The following is a 16,970-nucleotide window of genomic DNA, read 5'->3' on the forward strand; positions in this document are numbered from 1 at the left end:
TCAATTCCTACATTAAAAAAATTGTAAATTGTAATAAAGTCTACTTAAATTTATTCATGAATGTAGCCAAAATTCGTATTCTTTCTTCGATTTAAACGAGATTCCTGCATAAAACTTGTTAGTTTAATATGAGGAAAAGAAAAGGAAGAAACATCTATTGGCTTTGAAGAAGTTTGAAAGGTCAAAAGGAGAAGCTGGCTTTTTCTTATATTTTTCTTTTTCTCAAATGTGTTCTATTGGTTAATATTTGACTTGATAAATTTCTTTTACTAGATAGCTGGAATCATTTTTTGGGGGAATAATGCTGACTTTGGAATCAGTTCAATCTAAAAATATGTCTCAAATTATCTATCGTGATTTTTAAAAATAATTATCTTAAATTATTTATCATTTTAAAAATTCAAAAGTAAATTAATTAAATATTTTCTATTCTACTCTTAAAAAAATCATATTTAATATTTTTTTAGGGGGTGTATAAAAGAGAAACATGACAGATAATCGGGGGCGGCCCTTCCATAAAGCAAGTAAAGCAACCACTTTAGGCCCCAAATTTGTGGGGCCCCCATTTTTTGTTACACCTAATAAACTATGTATAAATTTAAAAAAGAGTTATGTAAAATGAAAATGTTTGATTTCTTTCTTTAACAAATATAGAGAAGAAAGATTTGCAACTGCTATGATTTCTACCAAGGAAATTGATCTTGAAATGAATATCGAACCCGAATTTCATAAGAAACGTGTGATATATAGGAAGTAACAATTTGATGCAATATTGATAATGAAATCTCAATATCTTTCGAAGAGTCCTTTAGAGTTGATTACTTTTATACATAATAAAAAAAGCCATTTTTCATTTCAAAATAGATTTGAACAATTCGAAACATATGAAAATATTTTTGGTTTTCTATTTGACAGTATAAACTAAAATCACTAGATGTTGGAAATTTGAAACAATATTGCCTTAATCTTGAATGTTCCTTAAAGCATAGTAATCAATTCGATATTGATGGTTTAGATATATTTTCTGAATTAAAAGTATTAAGGAAAATAGTACAATTAGAGATAACAGTTTAATTGATACACTTAATCAAATAAAAAGATTTAATTCTTTTCCAAATGCCTAAATTGCTTATGGAATAATGTTAATAACTCATGTTACCGTTGCTTCAGCGGAAAGAAATTTTCAAAATTAAAATTGATAAAATCTTACCTAAGAACAACAATGTCACAAGAAAAGTTAAATAGATTAGTTATATTGTAACTTGAGAAATTCTTATTAGGAGTTATTGATTATAAAAAAATTATTTATAACTTTGTATCTAAGAAAAACTAAAAAAATAAATTTCAAATAAATAATAAAAAAATTTAAAAAATTAAGGCCCCTAATAACGTTTGAATTTAGACTACAAAATTGGCCGGGGCCGCCCTTCCAAATAATTTGAAACACGGGTTATAAAATAGAGTAGAAGTATGTTTTCACTTTCTATAACCAACGGCCAACGCCCTGCTAATACCAGTGGGGACTAAATTGACGGTTCATAAAATTCCACGTGGCAATACATAGACCAGGTAGCCTAGGAATCAATTAACGGTGTCTGGCGAATAAGTAGATCCTTTTTTCTTTCCTTTCAAACTGAGAACATCGTTCTTCGAAAACATTATCTGAATAGGAGTTATATATCTTAACAAATATGATTAGTGCCCATAGAGATTTAACCTAATATCATTCATATCTCTTTTTCAAAGAAATGAACATATTACGCAGGTATTTAGACAATATATTTAACTCAAATTTTTAAAAAAAAGTTCCCAAAAAACCGACCGAAGTCGGTCGATACTTTTAATTATGTAATTAAAAAAATATCATTTGGGTATCAAACTGGTGTCTGTACTGTGACATGATACTATTCTATCACTAGACCATTGATATATTTTGGTTTAAAACTTCCTATTATTTTATTTGTACTCTTTTTGTATTTTCACACTAAAATAACCGATCGATTTCGATTGGTTTTATTAAAAATATAAAATTACTGACCGAAGTCGATTGGAAATGACTGATTGAAATATCCGACCGATTTCAGTCAGTTTTTTAATATTATTTTTAGTTTATTTTAGATGAAAACTTGACCAAAGTTGGCCAGTTTCTTAAAAAATAAATTTTGAGGGACGCCAAAATTATTTCCCGAGTTTTGCACCCAAAAAACGGACTGAAGTTGGCCGGTTTCGTAAATAAAACTTTTAAAATATATTTTAAAAAATTGACCGACGGTCAGTTTTTTGACCGATCGAAATCAGATGGTTTTGGCCGAATTTGTATTAGTGCTTCTAGACATTTGGATATGAAAGTTGAAAAAGTGGTGGACGACCGTTATTACAATATGTGAGGGAAAGTTGAGTATTTGAGTGAAATAGCGGTTGAAATAAGTATTTGGACTTGAAATTTTCTATTTCAAATTGAACCAGAACAAAAATTGGATTAGCTAGGCTCGTTCATCATCAATACCATAGTTTCATTCCCACCATATAGTAATAAAATTATCACTTTCTCTACAAGGAATACTTACATTGACACTAATAACTATGCAGAAGATGACAATTTTTTAGAGTCCAATGCAGGATAATAAATACTATCTTCTTACATTATACTGGATATATCGTTATAACCTAAACTTTGTAGGATAATAGTGGATAAGTTCTAAACCATTATAAATCTCTTTGGATACCCTACATAGAGGTGTCAAATGGGCGTATTGGGCCGGTTTTGGACAGGTCAAATGGGTTGAGTCAGTAAATAGGCGGATCAAAGTAACTTAGGTTGAGATGGACTAGATCAAATTGAGCTAAAATTTGGGTCGCAGCCCAATCCGCCCAACTCTTACCAAACTTTAATTAATGTGTATTATTTTTTAATGAATTATTTAATTATCAAATAAGATATTTTTTCTTTTGTTATGGTCATATATAACATATCAAACAAAAAAATAATAATTTATTTTTGATATATTTTAACAAAGTTACTCGTGGACTAATATGAGTTGAAATGGATTGAGTCAAGATGGACTTAGTTCAACAAACGAGCATGTCAAAAACCAGCCCAACCTTAAACGGATTGGGCAGATCAAATGAGTTTGAGCTCAAATTGTCACCCTCACCTTACGTAACCAATATGAAGCAGACCTATTTCTGGACACTGTTTAGTTTGAGTGTCAATATGGAATGAAAGTGCACATTTAATTAAGAAGTAAAATATAACAAATTGCATAAAATGAAGGTTAGGTGTATGATCACAAACAAATAGCAAGGAAATCACCAAAGAGCTGACATGAAAAAGTAGATTTGCATCAAACATAACCTGTAAGCAAAAAAAGACAAAAAAAATCTGTCATTTTATGTATTGCTTTTAGCATAATCCATCATGGGGGGAAAAAACAAAGAAATTGATCCTAATCAATTAAGATGGTCTGCCATCAACCAAAAGGAAACATATCTGTTGTAACAACAAGACAAATAGAAATTTGGTAAAATACATACCCCACACATTACTGACAAATTATATTTATATAAAAATATATATAAAAAAGTTTTTATATATTCATTGATGTTGATGGAATTTGCTAAAGTTATTACTACTTTATAAAATGGAATTCAACTAAGACATGCTGCTTAAAGAGAAATAAAAAGACAGCACAAAATGGATGAGAAAAGAAAACTACTGAATGCAGGCTTAAAAAAGAAAAGATAGCCCGCTGCATAAAATATTCTGAGTTTACGTAAGTTACGGAAAAGGGCCACATCTCAAAGGGTATGATATAAGCAACCCACTCTGATGCAGAAATCAGTGATTGATTCCAGAGGCGGACCCATGTGTATGGGTGAGGGGTCACCGGACCTCGTAAACTTCGAATGAAATCTTCTCTCTATATATATATACATGTATATACCTTCAAAATGATTAATTTAAAACATTTGGCACCCTGAACACTAAAAATCTTTAGGGGATACTAATTGAGCAGAATAATGTGCCCCTGTCATGAAAAAATTTTGGGCCCGAGTACGCCTCTGATTGATTCTATGGTTCGAATTTGTGACCTATATGCCCAAAATGGATGAGAAAAGAAAACTACTGAATATGAATGCATGCTCTAAGAAAGCTAATTTATCTGAAACTCAATTTGGGAGTTGAAAATCAAAGACACATCACACATATTACAATCTGTGAGCATCTTTCAAAAAAGAGTTTCTTGAAAAGCATGCATCCACTTCCACCCAACATGAAAAGAAGTCGCTGCCTTTGCAGTTATCATTTAGATTGCCACTTTAACTGACTGACTGCACACAAAACTTAGTTTCTTAGACTTTTCCTCTAAAACTGACCTTTCACAATTATACCATAAAGTTCACTCCTCGACCATTAATTCCACTTTCATATGAGCCAATTGTTATTCTTGAGAGGCATCTGGCCAAGAAAATAGAAGCGGCCCTTTTCTTTTCCCTTGTTGTACACACAATCTCTCCATTTGGATTATGGCATTGCTGGAAATCTATCGTAACAGCTCAGTCCACTAATGATATTGTTTACTTTAAGATTTAAGCCTGCACGGGGTTTTAAAATGTATTACTAACGTCTAAGGTTTGTTTCGATATGAGATTCGTCTGGAGTGTCACAGCTATGGCCGTAATATATTAAGTGATGGATATATAGAAGTTTGGGTTGAAAGTCTTCTCCTTTTGTATCAGCTTTGATTTTCCAATAGCTTTTGTGGGATGTGCATGTCCTTTTACTGGTTAACATCTAAAATAACATGTTGCAGCCTGCCAAATCTTTGAACTTTTTGTGATCAAAATCCCAAAACAAGATTGATGTTTCAATAATTTAGTAAGTGACAAGCAGCTAGATGTAATGAGTTGGTTTATAACCAATTCTCCTAATTTGGATGAACAAGTGGTCTTGACTAAATTACCAACCCCCATCTCCCTAATTTGATGCCGTTTGAAAAATAATGCAAAGTAAATGTTAAATTGGGATAAGAAACAAATCACTAAGAACTCCACTACTCCATACTCAAATTAGTGAATAAGTCAGAATTCTGACAATAAATCGACATCACTAGCAACTTAAGCTTTTAGATGAGATAGTCACACACTTCAACATGGTATCAGAGCGAGTAGAGGTCCTGAGTTCAAATCTCACCGCCGGCTAATATCAAAAAGAATTTTCACGTGTTTGGCTCATAAGAAAGAATGAAGTCCGCACGTGAGGGATTATGTTGAAAGACATAATTAAGTAAATAAAAGCGTAAACTCTAACAGTTTAAGCTTTTTAGATGGGATGGTCACACACTTCAATAACTAGTTTGCATAATAAAGTGCGGGTGCGGCGCCATTGCTCCCCCCACCTATTGCTGTTCTTTCTCCCGTTGAAGCTGGCCATCTTCCTGTGATGCTGGACAGATTAAAATTCTAGCTTTACTGTAGTACGTACTGATGGCAGCTGATGAAGTCAATCTTCAGTTAAGTTACGCAAAGAACATATAACAGTAAAGTTAGGCGCAGTTTGAGGGATATATTAAAGGAGTGAAATTAGTTGACTAAATTTATCATGATTGCGCATCTATATATTTTCTCGTGTTGCTTGAAACAGCACATCTTGACAAATCTTGAAACCAAATCCAGAAAATTGTCTTCTTCCTCAATCTTAGGTGAGAAAATGTCGACCGTTAAATTTCAATTAAAACAATACTTTCAAACTTTCGACCTGGTGTTAGGGTAAGTCAATTTTTTAAAGCTAGCTATTCCAATTATTAGTACTATTTGCATTAGGTGAATAAGTTATCATGCTGAAAGAGATGATACCAGCCTTAAATAAAATGGTTGATAAATATTTCGACTTTGTGAAGAATTCCATTGAAAAATATTCACCTAACACAATCGTACGTATGAAATAATTCGCTTTTAATTTTTTAGAACGACGACTATAATATATAGTATCCATATTTATTTCGTCTCACTTTCACTATGGTATCTCTGACTACTTTTCTATAAGGCTACTCTAATAATGTCCAAATGTCCACATTGGGTATCTCAAAAATGAAAAGATAGACATATGAAGGATATCAAGTTACGTCTTACACCCATTATGAAAACAAAAGTATTCCCACGGTTTGTGAATCTATTTTATTTTTTGGTCTATTTCAAAAAGGATAACTTTTTTTAAAATTTGGTAATAATTTAGCTTAAACTTACAATTCTACCCTTAATGAGAAGCTTTTATAATCACACAAATACTCTGAGCTCTTTTTTGATTTACTTAGGACCACAAATTTCAAAAGTGTTTGTTTTTTCTTAAACTCCGTGTTCAGTCAAACAAATTCACATAAATTAGAATGGACAGAATACCATTTAAATGATTGTGAAAATGATACTCTTTGATTGTCGAATATGCTCCCAATTCCCAAAGGCGATCAGCTTTTCTTTCTAGTTACCTTTGGCCGTCATTTTCCAATATACTTCCTTAAGTACAAAATAAGTGATTTTTTGGATGTTTTCACACAAATTAAGAAATTCACCTTTTAATATTAATTAGCAATGGAATTGACCATATTAACTTTTATTATCTCACATAAACACTTCTAACACATATTCCAACACTATTTACTTCAAGGACAATGTAGGAAAAAAATAATTAATTCATTCTTGAAATATAAAAAAATCACTTATTTTGGACCATCAAAAAAAGGCCAAAAAATCACTTATTTTGGATCGGAGGGAGTAACTAAATAGCTTGACCTAGTCTAAGATAATTTAAGTAGGAGTTTTTCAAAGTTGAATCCTTTCCAAACAAGCCGATAATGTTTTAAAATGACCATTAATATTCCCATATTGGAGATTAAAGAATGGTATTGAATTGAATTCAAAGGGGGGAAATACTCGTCAATTTATTCGAGGGACACCCTTGATTAATTCCTAGGCTAGTGGTTTATGTTCTGCCACGTGGAATCCTCTCAACCATTACCAAGTTCCTCCGTGTATTGTGTTGGAAGCAGGGTGTTGGTCATAGAGAATGAAAACAATCTATGGTGTATTTTATTAAGAAAAACAGTTTTTTATATTGAATTGATTCCAAAGTTAGCATAATTCCCAAAATATTGATGCAAGTACAGGAAATATTATATTATCAAGTAATAAATTATTAGCAATAGAAGACATTATATGAGCGGGGAAAAACCCCTTCTTCTCATTTTGGCTTTTGAAACTTCTTCGAGCCGTCAGACAATTGCTTTTGGGAGAAAGTTTTTGAAAAACGTTTTGTAGAAAATTATACTACTGTTTTGGTAGAATACAGTTCACAGTCCAAATATAACGGAAAAATTGCAAAATAGGGTACCTCATTTAACCTACATCCACTTTTTTTAAAAGTTTTAACTTATACTTACTTTTTAAATAATTTCAGTCATCTTTCTCCTCCTCCTCCCCCTCCTTCGTATTCTTCTTCTTCTTCTTCTTCTTTCTTTCTTCTTCTTCTTCTTCTTCTTCCTATGACAATGATTTTATATGGTGTTTGTGAACATATTTTAATGTAGTTTATGATGTTTTACAGTGGTGAGCTGTTATGACGTTTTATTTTTACTATTGCTTAAGATTTCTTCTTCTTCTTTTTCTTAATTGCAAAATGAGTTCATTAGATTTATTGTTGTTTTGACAAATTGATGATTGAGGTTTGTTCCCGATGATATTTGGAGGTTATGTTTCAAATTTGAGCTCATTTGGGGTAGATTTATGTATTAATTAAATCGTATATTGGATTGTTATAATTCAAAGAACAAATTTCTGTTTCTGGACAATTTGCACTCCAGGGCTATTTGTCCTTAAGTGCATAAAAACGTTAGTTGTACTTCAGACCTTTTGGCCTTAAGTGCATCTGATGTGCAATTTTTCACTTCAGACTTATTGGCCTTAAGTGTAGCAAAACGTTTGTTGCATTTCAGTTTTGGCCTTAAGTGCATCTGAAGTGCAATTTTTCACTTCAGACTTATTGGCGCTATTAGTTACACTTCAGACCTATTTGGCCTTAAGTGCATCTGAAGTGCAAATTTTCACTTCAGACTTATTTGCCTTAAGTGAATGAAAATGTTTGTTGTACTTCAAACTTTTTGGCCTTAAGTGCATCTGAAGTGCAATTTTTCACTTCAAATTTATTAGCCATAAGTGCATGAAATCATTGGTTGCACTTCAGACCTATTTGGCCTTAGGTGCATTTAAAGTGTAATTTTTTTACTTCAGACTAATTTTTTTTAACTTTAGACCCAGTAAGTCTGAAATTGATCGTATAGTAGGTAGACTTGCAAACTTTTTTGTAAAGTGGGTATATGTTTAGTTATGACCCCAAACCGGGTCTAGATGCAAAAAGCCCCAAATATAACTAGTAAGAGTAAAGCCCGGGCCCAAAGTGAACATAGCTATTATCTCTGTTACACGTTATGTTACCTTTGAAATCCTTGACATCACTTTTTTGTAAGTCGTAACACATTATAAATAAAGATATATTGACAATGTCTGCTGGAATAAGCTCGAGTGCAAAATCTCTCGAGTTCAAATTTTTTGAAACTTAAAGATGATTAGATAACACTGGTTTCCCCTAAGAGGAAGAAACTACTTTTATGTCACTTTTATGTCAATGGCAAGTTGATTGTAATATGGCATAATTGATCTAAATCTTAAGTGGAATTGTATGATCCCGGATTCTAGATAGAGTCTCATATTGACAAAATAAAGAGGGATGCTAGACATATAAATTAATAATCCTTAGACCCTAGTGGCGCGTTTTAAACCCGTGAGAACTTAGACTCAGAACGGACCATATCACTAGCGGACTGGGCTGTTACAACAAATATATTCACAAGATTTGTCTACTAATAATTTATAGCATTTATAGAAGGATCATAAATGCAGACAAACTTTATTAAAACACAGTATGTCATTTGTCATATAGTAGTAGTAACGGTAAAAACGCCTCGATCTGAATCTTGATTATTACCTAGTTTATCACATCTTTTGTTTTTTGGTTTTCATTGCTGAATCCTTTAACTTGCAATGTATTGATCCTTTTAATAAAGCAAAATACAATAGAACCAAACTTTTTTCCTCCATTAATCCTTATTCACACATGCATGATACATATATAAGTTACCTCTTGTAATGACTTTTATCCATTATTACTATTTATGCCATTTTCTGGCATAGAAATTCCTCATTGTATCATCAGTAATATATGATCATTGTTTCTCTTTGTCGCTTGTCCATCCATTTGCTTATTTACTTCCACCTGCATCCCATGAATATAGAGGTTGGTACACCTTTTTTTTAGTCACAATAACAAATTTCTCTTCCATGGAGAAAGCGTGTTGGCTTAAATTTAACTAGGAATTCTCTTTTTGAAATTGGCATCAAAAGCTCTAGTTAGTTGAACGTGTTAAAGGCATGCCACATAGTTCATGTTCTTTAATCTTTATAATTAAGGTGCAATATTTGTGGTTCATTCAAGATTTTTCTTAGACGCCTAGAAAATAAAAAAGAAGATAGATGCATAAAGACCGATCATGCGTCAAAGATGCAAAAGATGATAGAAGAAACACAAGGTGAGAAGCAGAATCCCCAACAAAAAATGACGATCGACACAGAAAAATCTGTTGAAATTCGAATATAAACACAGAGTCGATACAGCGGAAATTAATCAAGGAACGTACCTTCAGCAATAGTTGTTCAAGTGTTGTAGGGAATCGCCTTCGTAAAACTTTGACAGAAAACCTAGGAGCCTTCTAGCCTGTGCCTATCGTAGGATGTCAGACTGATGGAGTCACAGGCGTATTTATAGGTAGGCTAGGGACTCTTAGGCAAATACTTTACCCTAGGGACTTCTCCATAAATTATAATTATCCTAGGGACTCCTAACATATGGTAATTTCTTTCCATCAAAGAAACTACCGTATATGCATAACTACAGAATATTATCTGATATATTATTTTCTTTGGGAGACAAGGTAAATAATTTATTACCTTATATGTGGGCCACACTAGAAGTCTCTAGAAGAGACAGTAATTTCTAACATTCTCCCACTTGGCCCACATATTAAAATCAGATAATCCTTTATGAGAGATAAACATATAATATGGCCATAAACTTTATCGCTCAACTAAAAGTTATGCGACAATCACTTTAACTAGAATATATTATTACACGAATCATGGCGGTCATACTTTTAAACAAACACTTCCTTCCATGTATTACAATGCACAATATATTCTAATAAAGTATCTAACAACTTTATGAATGAACTTAATATAAGTCATTCAGAGTCCAACTTTATTGATCCAATGATCACAAATAATACATGAAAAACCAAAAGTGTGTACTGTCATATATATCAAAATAAACATAATGTCTAGACAAACTGTTAGAGAGCAAAGCAAGACTAAATTGAGCTACTAAGCCTCATATGGACTACATGATCCTTGAAAATATTAGCCGGCAGACCTTTAGTCATGGGATTAGCAATCATCAAAGTAGTACTAACATGCTCAAAATTCACATCTTGCTTCTTCACATAGTCTCTAACCATCAAGTATTTTATGTCGATGTGCTTGCTTCGGCTGCCACTTTTATTATTCTTAGAAAAGAAAACTGCAGCTGAATTGTCACAAAAAATTCTTAATGGCTTTGAAATGGAATCAACAATCCTAAGGCCGGAAATAAAGTTTTTCAACCATAACGCCTGAGATGTAGCTTCATAACATGCTATAAATTCAGGTTTCATTCTGGATGTTGCAACAATGGTCTGTTTGACACTTTTCCAAGACATAACACCTCCAGCAAGAAGGAAAATGTATCCTGAAGCAGATTTACCCGTGTCTTTGCATCCACCCAGATCAGAGTCTGAATATACAATCACCTCCAATGAGTCAGAGCATTTGTATGTGAGCTTAAAATCCTTGGTTCCTGGCAAATATCTTAAGACCCTTTTACCAGCTTTCTAATGGTCAAGACCAGGGTTACTTTGATATATGCCAAGCATTCCTACCGCAAAAGCAATATCAGGTCTAGTACAGATCTGTGCATACATAAGACTTCCAACAAGGGAAGCATAGGGAATGTCTTTCATTTGCTCCTTTTCTAATGCATTTTGTGGACATTGATTCAATGAGAATTTGTCACCTTTAATTAGGAGTGTTCATGGTTCGGTTTGGATCGATTTTTCCCTTAAAAAAAATCAAACCAAGTAAGTCGATTTTTTAAATACTAGAACTAAACTAAACCAATTAAGTCGATTTTTTCTCGATTCGGTTTATGTCGGTTTTTCGGTTTTTTTCGGTTATTTGTCAGCTTGTTCTTAAATATAAGACATACACTACCAAACACACATTTCGGCGACTACATTTTCAACGTAACATTATCAAATCAATTGCCCTTTGAGAAATTTATTATTTACCAGTATATATTGATGACAATTGAATCAAATAGTGATGAATAATTTAAGGACTCAATTAAAAATATATTATTTTTAACATGAAATAGATTCTTACACTTAACAAAAGAAAACTACCTATTAAACTAGAATGTAAAGGTAAATAATTGTACAAAAAGTGCAAACGATTAGTATTTACTATAAATTTTCTAAAAGTGCAAACGATTAATTTTTTGATATAAATTTTTAAAATTTTTGTATAAAAGTATACATATATATAGATGTAATAATAAATTTAAAATAGCTACTCCTATATTCGGTTTGGTTCGGTTTTTTTTAATTAAAACCAAAACCAAACCAAATTTGATCGGTTTTTAAATTTCAAAACCAAAACCAAACCAAACCAAAAAGTATAGGTTTTTTTGGTCGGTTTGGTTTGGTTTTCGGTTTGGTTCGGATTTTCAGATTTTTATGAACACCCCTACCTTTAGTTATGGGTGCTGCTATAGGTGAACAGTTCTTCATCCCGAATCTTTCCAGAATTCTTTCAATGTAGGCCTTTTGAGACAGTCCAAGTAATCTTTGGGATCTGTCTCTGTGAATCTCTATGCCAATGGCATAAGAGGCTTCACCCATATCCTTCATCTCAAAATTCTGGATAAGGAACTGTTTAGTCTCGTGCAACAATCCCAAATCACTACTTCCAAGCAAAATATCATCCACATATAGGACTAGAAAAATATATTTGCTCCCACTTATCTTAAGGTATATACACTGATCAATGATGTTCTCCGTAAATCCAAATGAAGAAATAACATTATGAAATTTAATATACCATTGGCGGGAAGCCTGCTTTAGCCCATAAATGGATTTATTCAACTTGCAAACAAGGTGAATTTTTTCCTTATCAAAAAATCCTTTAGGCTGACTCATGTATACTTCCTCTTCAAGATCTCCATTCAGGAAAGCTGTTTTCACATCCATTTGATGTAACTCTAAATCAAAATGAGCTACTAATGCCATGATTATTCTCAATGAATCCTTCTTTGATACTGGAGAGAAAGTTTCATGGTAATCAATGCCTTCCCTTTGAGTAAAACCATTGGTTACAAGCCTGGCTTTATATCGTTCGATATTACCCGATGAGTCTCTTTTAGTTTTAAAGACCCACTTGGAACCAATGGTAGAGGATCCTTTTGGTAGTTCGACGAGATTCCAGACTTTGTTTTTATCCATAGATTCTAACTCTTCTTTCATGGCATCATACCAAAGTGTGGAGTTTTCTCCACTCATGGCTTGTGAAAACGAGTATGGATCATCTTTTAGTCCAATATTATAATCAGACTCTTGGAGATATACAACATAGTCGCTAGAAATTACTGATTTCGAATTCTTGAGAATTTTCTCACTCCCACTGGTTCAGTCATTTCTTCAGTGGGTTCAGGTAAAGCGGATTGATCTTCATGTGGCTCCTCAAGTGGTGGTGGATCTTGAACTTTTTGTTGTTCAGATAATTCATGAGAATTTTTCTGAGCAACATTCAAGTTCCCAATATATAAAGCTGTGGTTCCCTTATTTCTTCCAATTCCACCCTTTGAGTCAAACCACTCCCACTCTCTTCATGCTCCTCAAGTATTTAGCGTTTCTAGCTTCAACAATTTTAGGAGAATGAGAAGGACAATAAAACCTAAATTCCTTAGAGTTAACCGCATAACCTATAAAATAACTGCTTATTGTTCTTTCATCCAACCTTTTTAGTTGTGGGTTATAAACCCTCACTTCAGTTGGACATCTCCAAACGTGTAAATGACTTAAACTAGGTTTCTATCCTTTTCATAACTCAAAAGGTGTCTTGGGGGCAACCTTGGATGGAACCCTATATAAAATATACACATCAGTTTTTAAGGCTTCACTCCATAAGGATAAAGGTAAACTTGATCTGTTAATCATGCTTCTTACCATGTCCATTAATATACGGTTCCTTCTTTCTGCCACACCATTTTGTTGTAGTGTTCCTGGCATGGTATATTGAGCAATTATACCTTCACTTTCAAGAAACTCAGCAAATGGACCCTTAACTTGTCCCTTATCTGTATACCTACCATAATATTCTCCACCCGTACCAGATCTTACAATTTTGATCTGAGCACCAGTTTGTTTCTCTACTTCTGTTTTATAAACTTTAAAAGCATCAAGTGCTTCTGATTTGTTAAATAGAAAATAGAGATACATATATCTTGAATAGTCATCAATAAACGAGATAAAATATCTCTAACCATTCAAGTAAGGGGTAGGAAAAGGTCCACATATGTCTGTATGTATGATCTCAAGTAATTGAGAACTCCTTTTGGCACCTTTAGTTGATTTGTTGGTCTACTTACCTTTTATGCAGTCCACACAAGTCCCAAATTCAGAAAAATCAAGAGCTTTTAGAACTCCATCATTAACTAACCTTTTGACTCTATCAATAGATATGTGTCCCAATCTCTTGTGCCAAAGACTAGATGAGTTCTCATTGATAATACATCGCTTAATGCTAATTTCTTTATCATGCAAAGTTAAAACATTGCATTCAAATGTGGGGTCCAGCTTAAGTTTATATAAATTTCCATTCAAATTTCCAAAACCAATAACTTTATTATCTTTCAAAAGTTTCACAGAACGATAATGAAAATTCAAATCATATCCACTAATTGATAGTCTTGAAAGAGAAATTAAATTTCTAGAATATTCTGGAACATAAAAAGTATTTTCTAAATCTAAGTAAAAAACATCCTTCAAAATGAGCCTATAAGTCCCCACGCCTTCCACCCGTGAACGCTTCCTATTGCTAGAATAGACATATTGTTCACTTCCTATTTGCTTCCTCTGAGTTAGAAAACCCTGCATGGTTTTGGCACTATGAATTGTAGCACCAGAATCAATCCACCATGTATTATCAGAAACTTCAGTAAAATTAGATTCATAACATACAAAGGTAAAATTACCTTTCTTCTCAAGTCATTTCTTGTATTTCAGGCAATCCTTCTTCCAGTGTCCCTTCTTCTTACAGAAACGACAAGCATCTTTGTCTAAGGTGTTTTTTCTTTCATGGGAACACTTCTGTCCTTCTTTGCATTTCTCTTACCATGAGTCACCATATTAACACTTTTAGGTATCTCATGCTTCAACCTCTCTTCTTCTTGAACACACATGGTTAAAAGTTCATTGATTGACCATTTATCTTTATGTGTGTTGTAAGAAATCTTGAACGGACCATATTCTGCAGGAAGGGAGTTGAGAATGAAATGCACAAGAAATGGTTCAGACATATCCACCTCAAGGGACTTGAGTTTAGCAGCAATGTCTCTCATCTCCATAATGTGATCACGCACTGTACGACTTCTGTCGAAAGTCATACTTGAGAGCCTCTTCATAAGGGTGCTGGGCAATGCCTTGTCAGAGCTTAGGAATTGTTCATCAATTGCCTTCATGTAAGATTCAACCTTATCGCTATTAGGGATAGAACTCCTAATGCTTTGGCTTATGTGAGCTTTTATGAGCATTAAACTTAAGCGATTAGATCGCTCCCACCGCTCATAATTAGCCTTAGCAGCTGGCGTACTTGATTCCGTAGGAATAGGTAGTTCATCCACATGGAGTGCCAGGTCTAGATGCGAGCACCCTAAAGTGAGAAAGACTTTCTCCTTCCATTCAGTATAATTATCACCAGAAAGCATTAGAATTCGAGCATTCTCATTAAAAATAGCGGTAGGAAAAGCTGTAAATACTGCAACACAAGGATAAACATACATAACCTATGAAGTACAATCCATCAAAGGTGAATCACGTAAAATACCAATTCTAAGTAAATTCTAGACCCTCCTATGGGCAAAGGTTGCAACCCATGAATAGAATTTACTTTACTTTATTAGACTAGTAAACTAGGATATACAAAAAATTAATCCGTACCTGTGGGCATAAGATTATTTTCAACTTAAAGTTTTACTATCTCACCAAAATGGTTACCTCCCTGTAGGGCCGGGTTACCAATTTAATGAGATAACTCGCCTTAATAGATGTCATTATCCTTAAATTTTATGTGATTAAATAACTTAATTTCTTTTATGTTAAGTACTCAAGTTGATGTGGCCATTCCTAAATACATGACATAAAAAAAACTCAAAATGACATCTAAGAATAATTTACCTCAATAATCAACTTAAGCAAAATGTTGATTAGCTTCAAAAGGTATACTGAATATTAGCATGACGCTGCATTTTCCTAACGGTTAATTCTTATAATTAAAAATATTATAAGAACTCAAAACGACAGTAAAATAGTAAAACATGTTTCTGTTTAAATATCTAACTATTCTCTTTCTCATAACTTAAAAACAAAGGCAAAAGAGATTTGGCAAAGGTATGAAAAGGAAAATTTCTGAATATTAAATATGGTCATGGGCTTAATAATGTATAAAAACATGATCACCAAAAGACAAACGAGTTGTAATCAACACAGCAAGATGCTATAATATAGTGTTTAGTTACCAATTAAAAACCAAATCACAAGAAAAATCCAAAGTCTACTTTTGGTATCATTATCAAAAATTATGGGAATAAGAGTCCAATAATTGCAAGACGGTGACTCTTAAATCAACGCAGAAAACGTAAATCCAAACATAATGAAGTAGTGTTCTGATTTTCAGTCAAAAAATGGATTTTTGAAAAAGGAAAATTCTTTGGTTTTCATTCCAAAAATCAACAAATGCATATCCCTTTAGGTGATTGCAGAATATATAAAGACAATTGACAAATACTACAAAGATAGTCTCGGCTTCTATGGATACATCTAATGGAAGAATTTAACTTTAATCCAAAACAAAAATTGAAACAGAGACTTGAAAATAAACTAATTCAATTGGCATAATAAATTTTCTAAAGATCTATTAAACCATGTATTATGCTAAGCAGTTGTTAAATTACAAAGAGGATACAACTATGAACTATAACGTGTAGATCTATCATAACTGAAGAAAGCACCCATCACATGGATTGACTCGATCTACTTTTTAATTACCATCAACATAACTAGATACCGAACAACATAGATAAAGGCAAACTCTGATACCACATGTTGAAATTTGAATATAAATACAGAGCCGATGCAGCGAAAATTAATCAAGGAACGTACCTTCAGCCATAGTTGTTCAAGTGTTGTTGGGAATCGCTTTCATAAAACTTTGACAGAAAACCTAGGAGCCTTCTAGCCTGTGCTTATCGTAGGATGCCAGACTGATGGAGTCACAAGCGTATTAATAAGTAGGCTAAGGACTCTTAGGCAAATACTTTAGCCCTAGGGACTTCTCCATAAATTATAATTACCCTAGGGACTCCTAACATATGGTAATTTTTTTCCATCAAAGAAACTACCATATATGCATAACTACAGAATATTATCTGATATATTATTTTCTTTGGGAGACAAGGTAAATAATTTATTACCTTATATGTGGGCCACACTAGAAGT

At 33.0% G+C, this 16,970-nt stretch overlaps 1 protein-coding gene across 1 annotated transcript; it reads right to left on the bottom strand.

The window, feature by feature from the left end:
• Positions 1-12,838: 12,838 nt before the first annotated feature.
• LOC142162279 (uncharacterized) lies at positions 12,839-16,644 on the bottom strand. Its single transcript, XM_075218615.1, has 5 exons — positions 16,635-16,644; positions 14,590-15,231; positions 13,844-14,407; positions 13,422-13,663; positions 12,839-12,991 (listed from the first exon to the last, which is right to left on the bottom strand). Exons 1-5 carry the CDS (start codon positions 16,642-16,644, stop codon positions 12,839-12,841), a joined length of 1,611 nt encoding a protein of 536 aa, XP_075074716.1.
• Positions 16,645-16,970: the final 326 nt, after the last annotated feature.

This window comes from Nicotiana tabacum, chromosome 1 (genome assembly GCF_000715075.1).
Source record: "Nicotiana tabacum cultivar K326 chromosome 1, ASM71507v2, whole genome shotgun sequence".
Lineage (NCBI taxonomy): Eukaryota > Viridiplantae > Streptophyta > Magnoliopsida > Solanales > Solanaceae > Nicotiana > Nicotiana tabacum.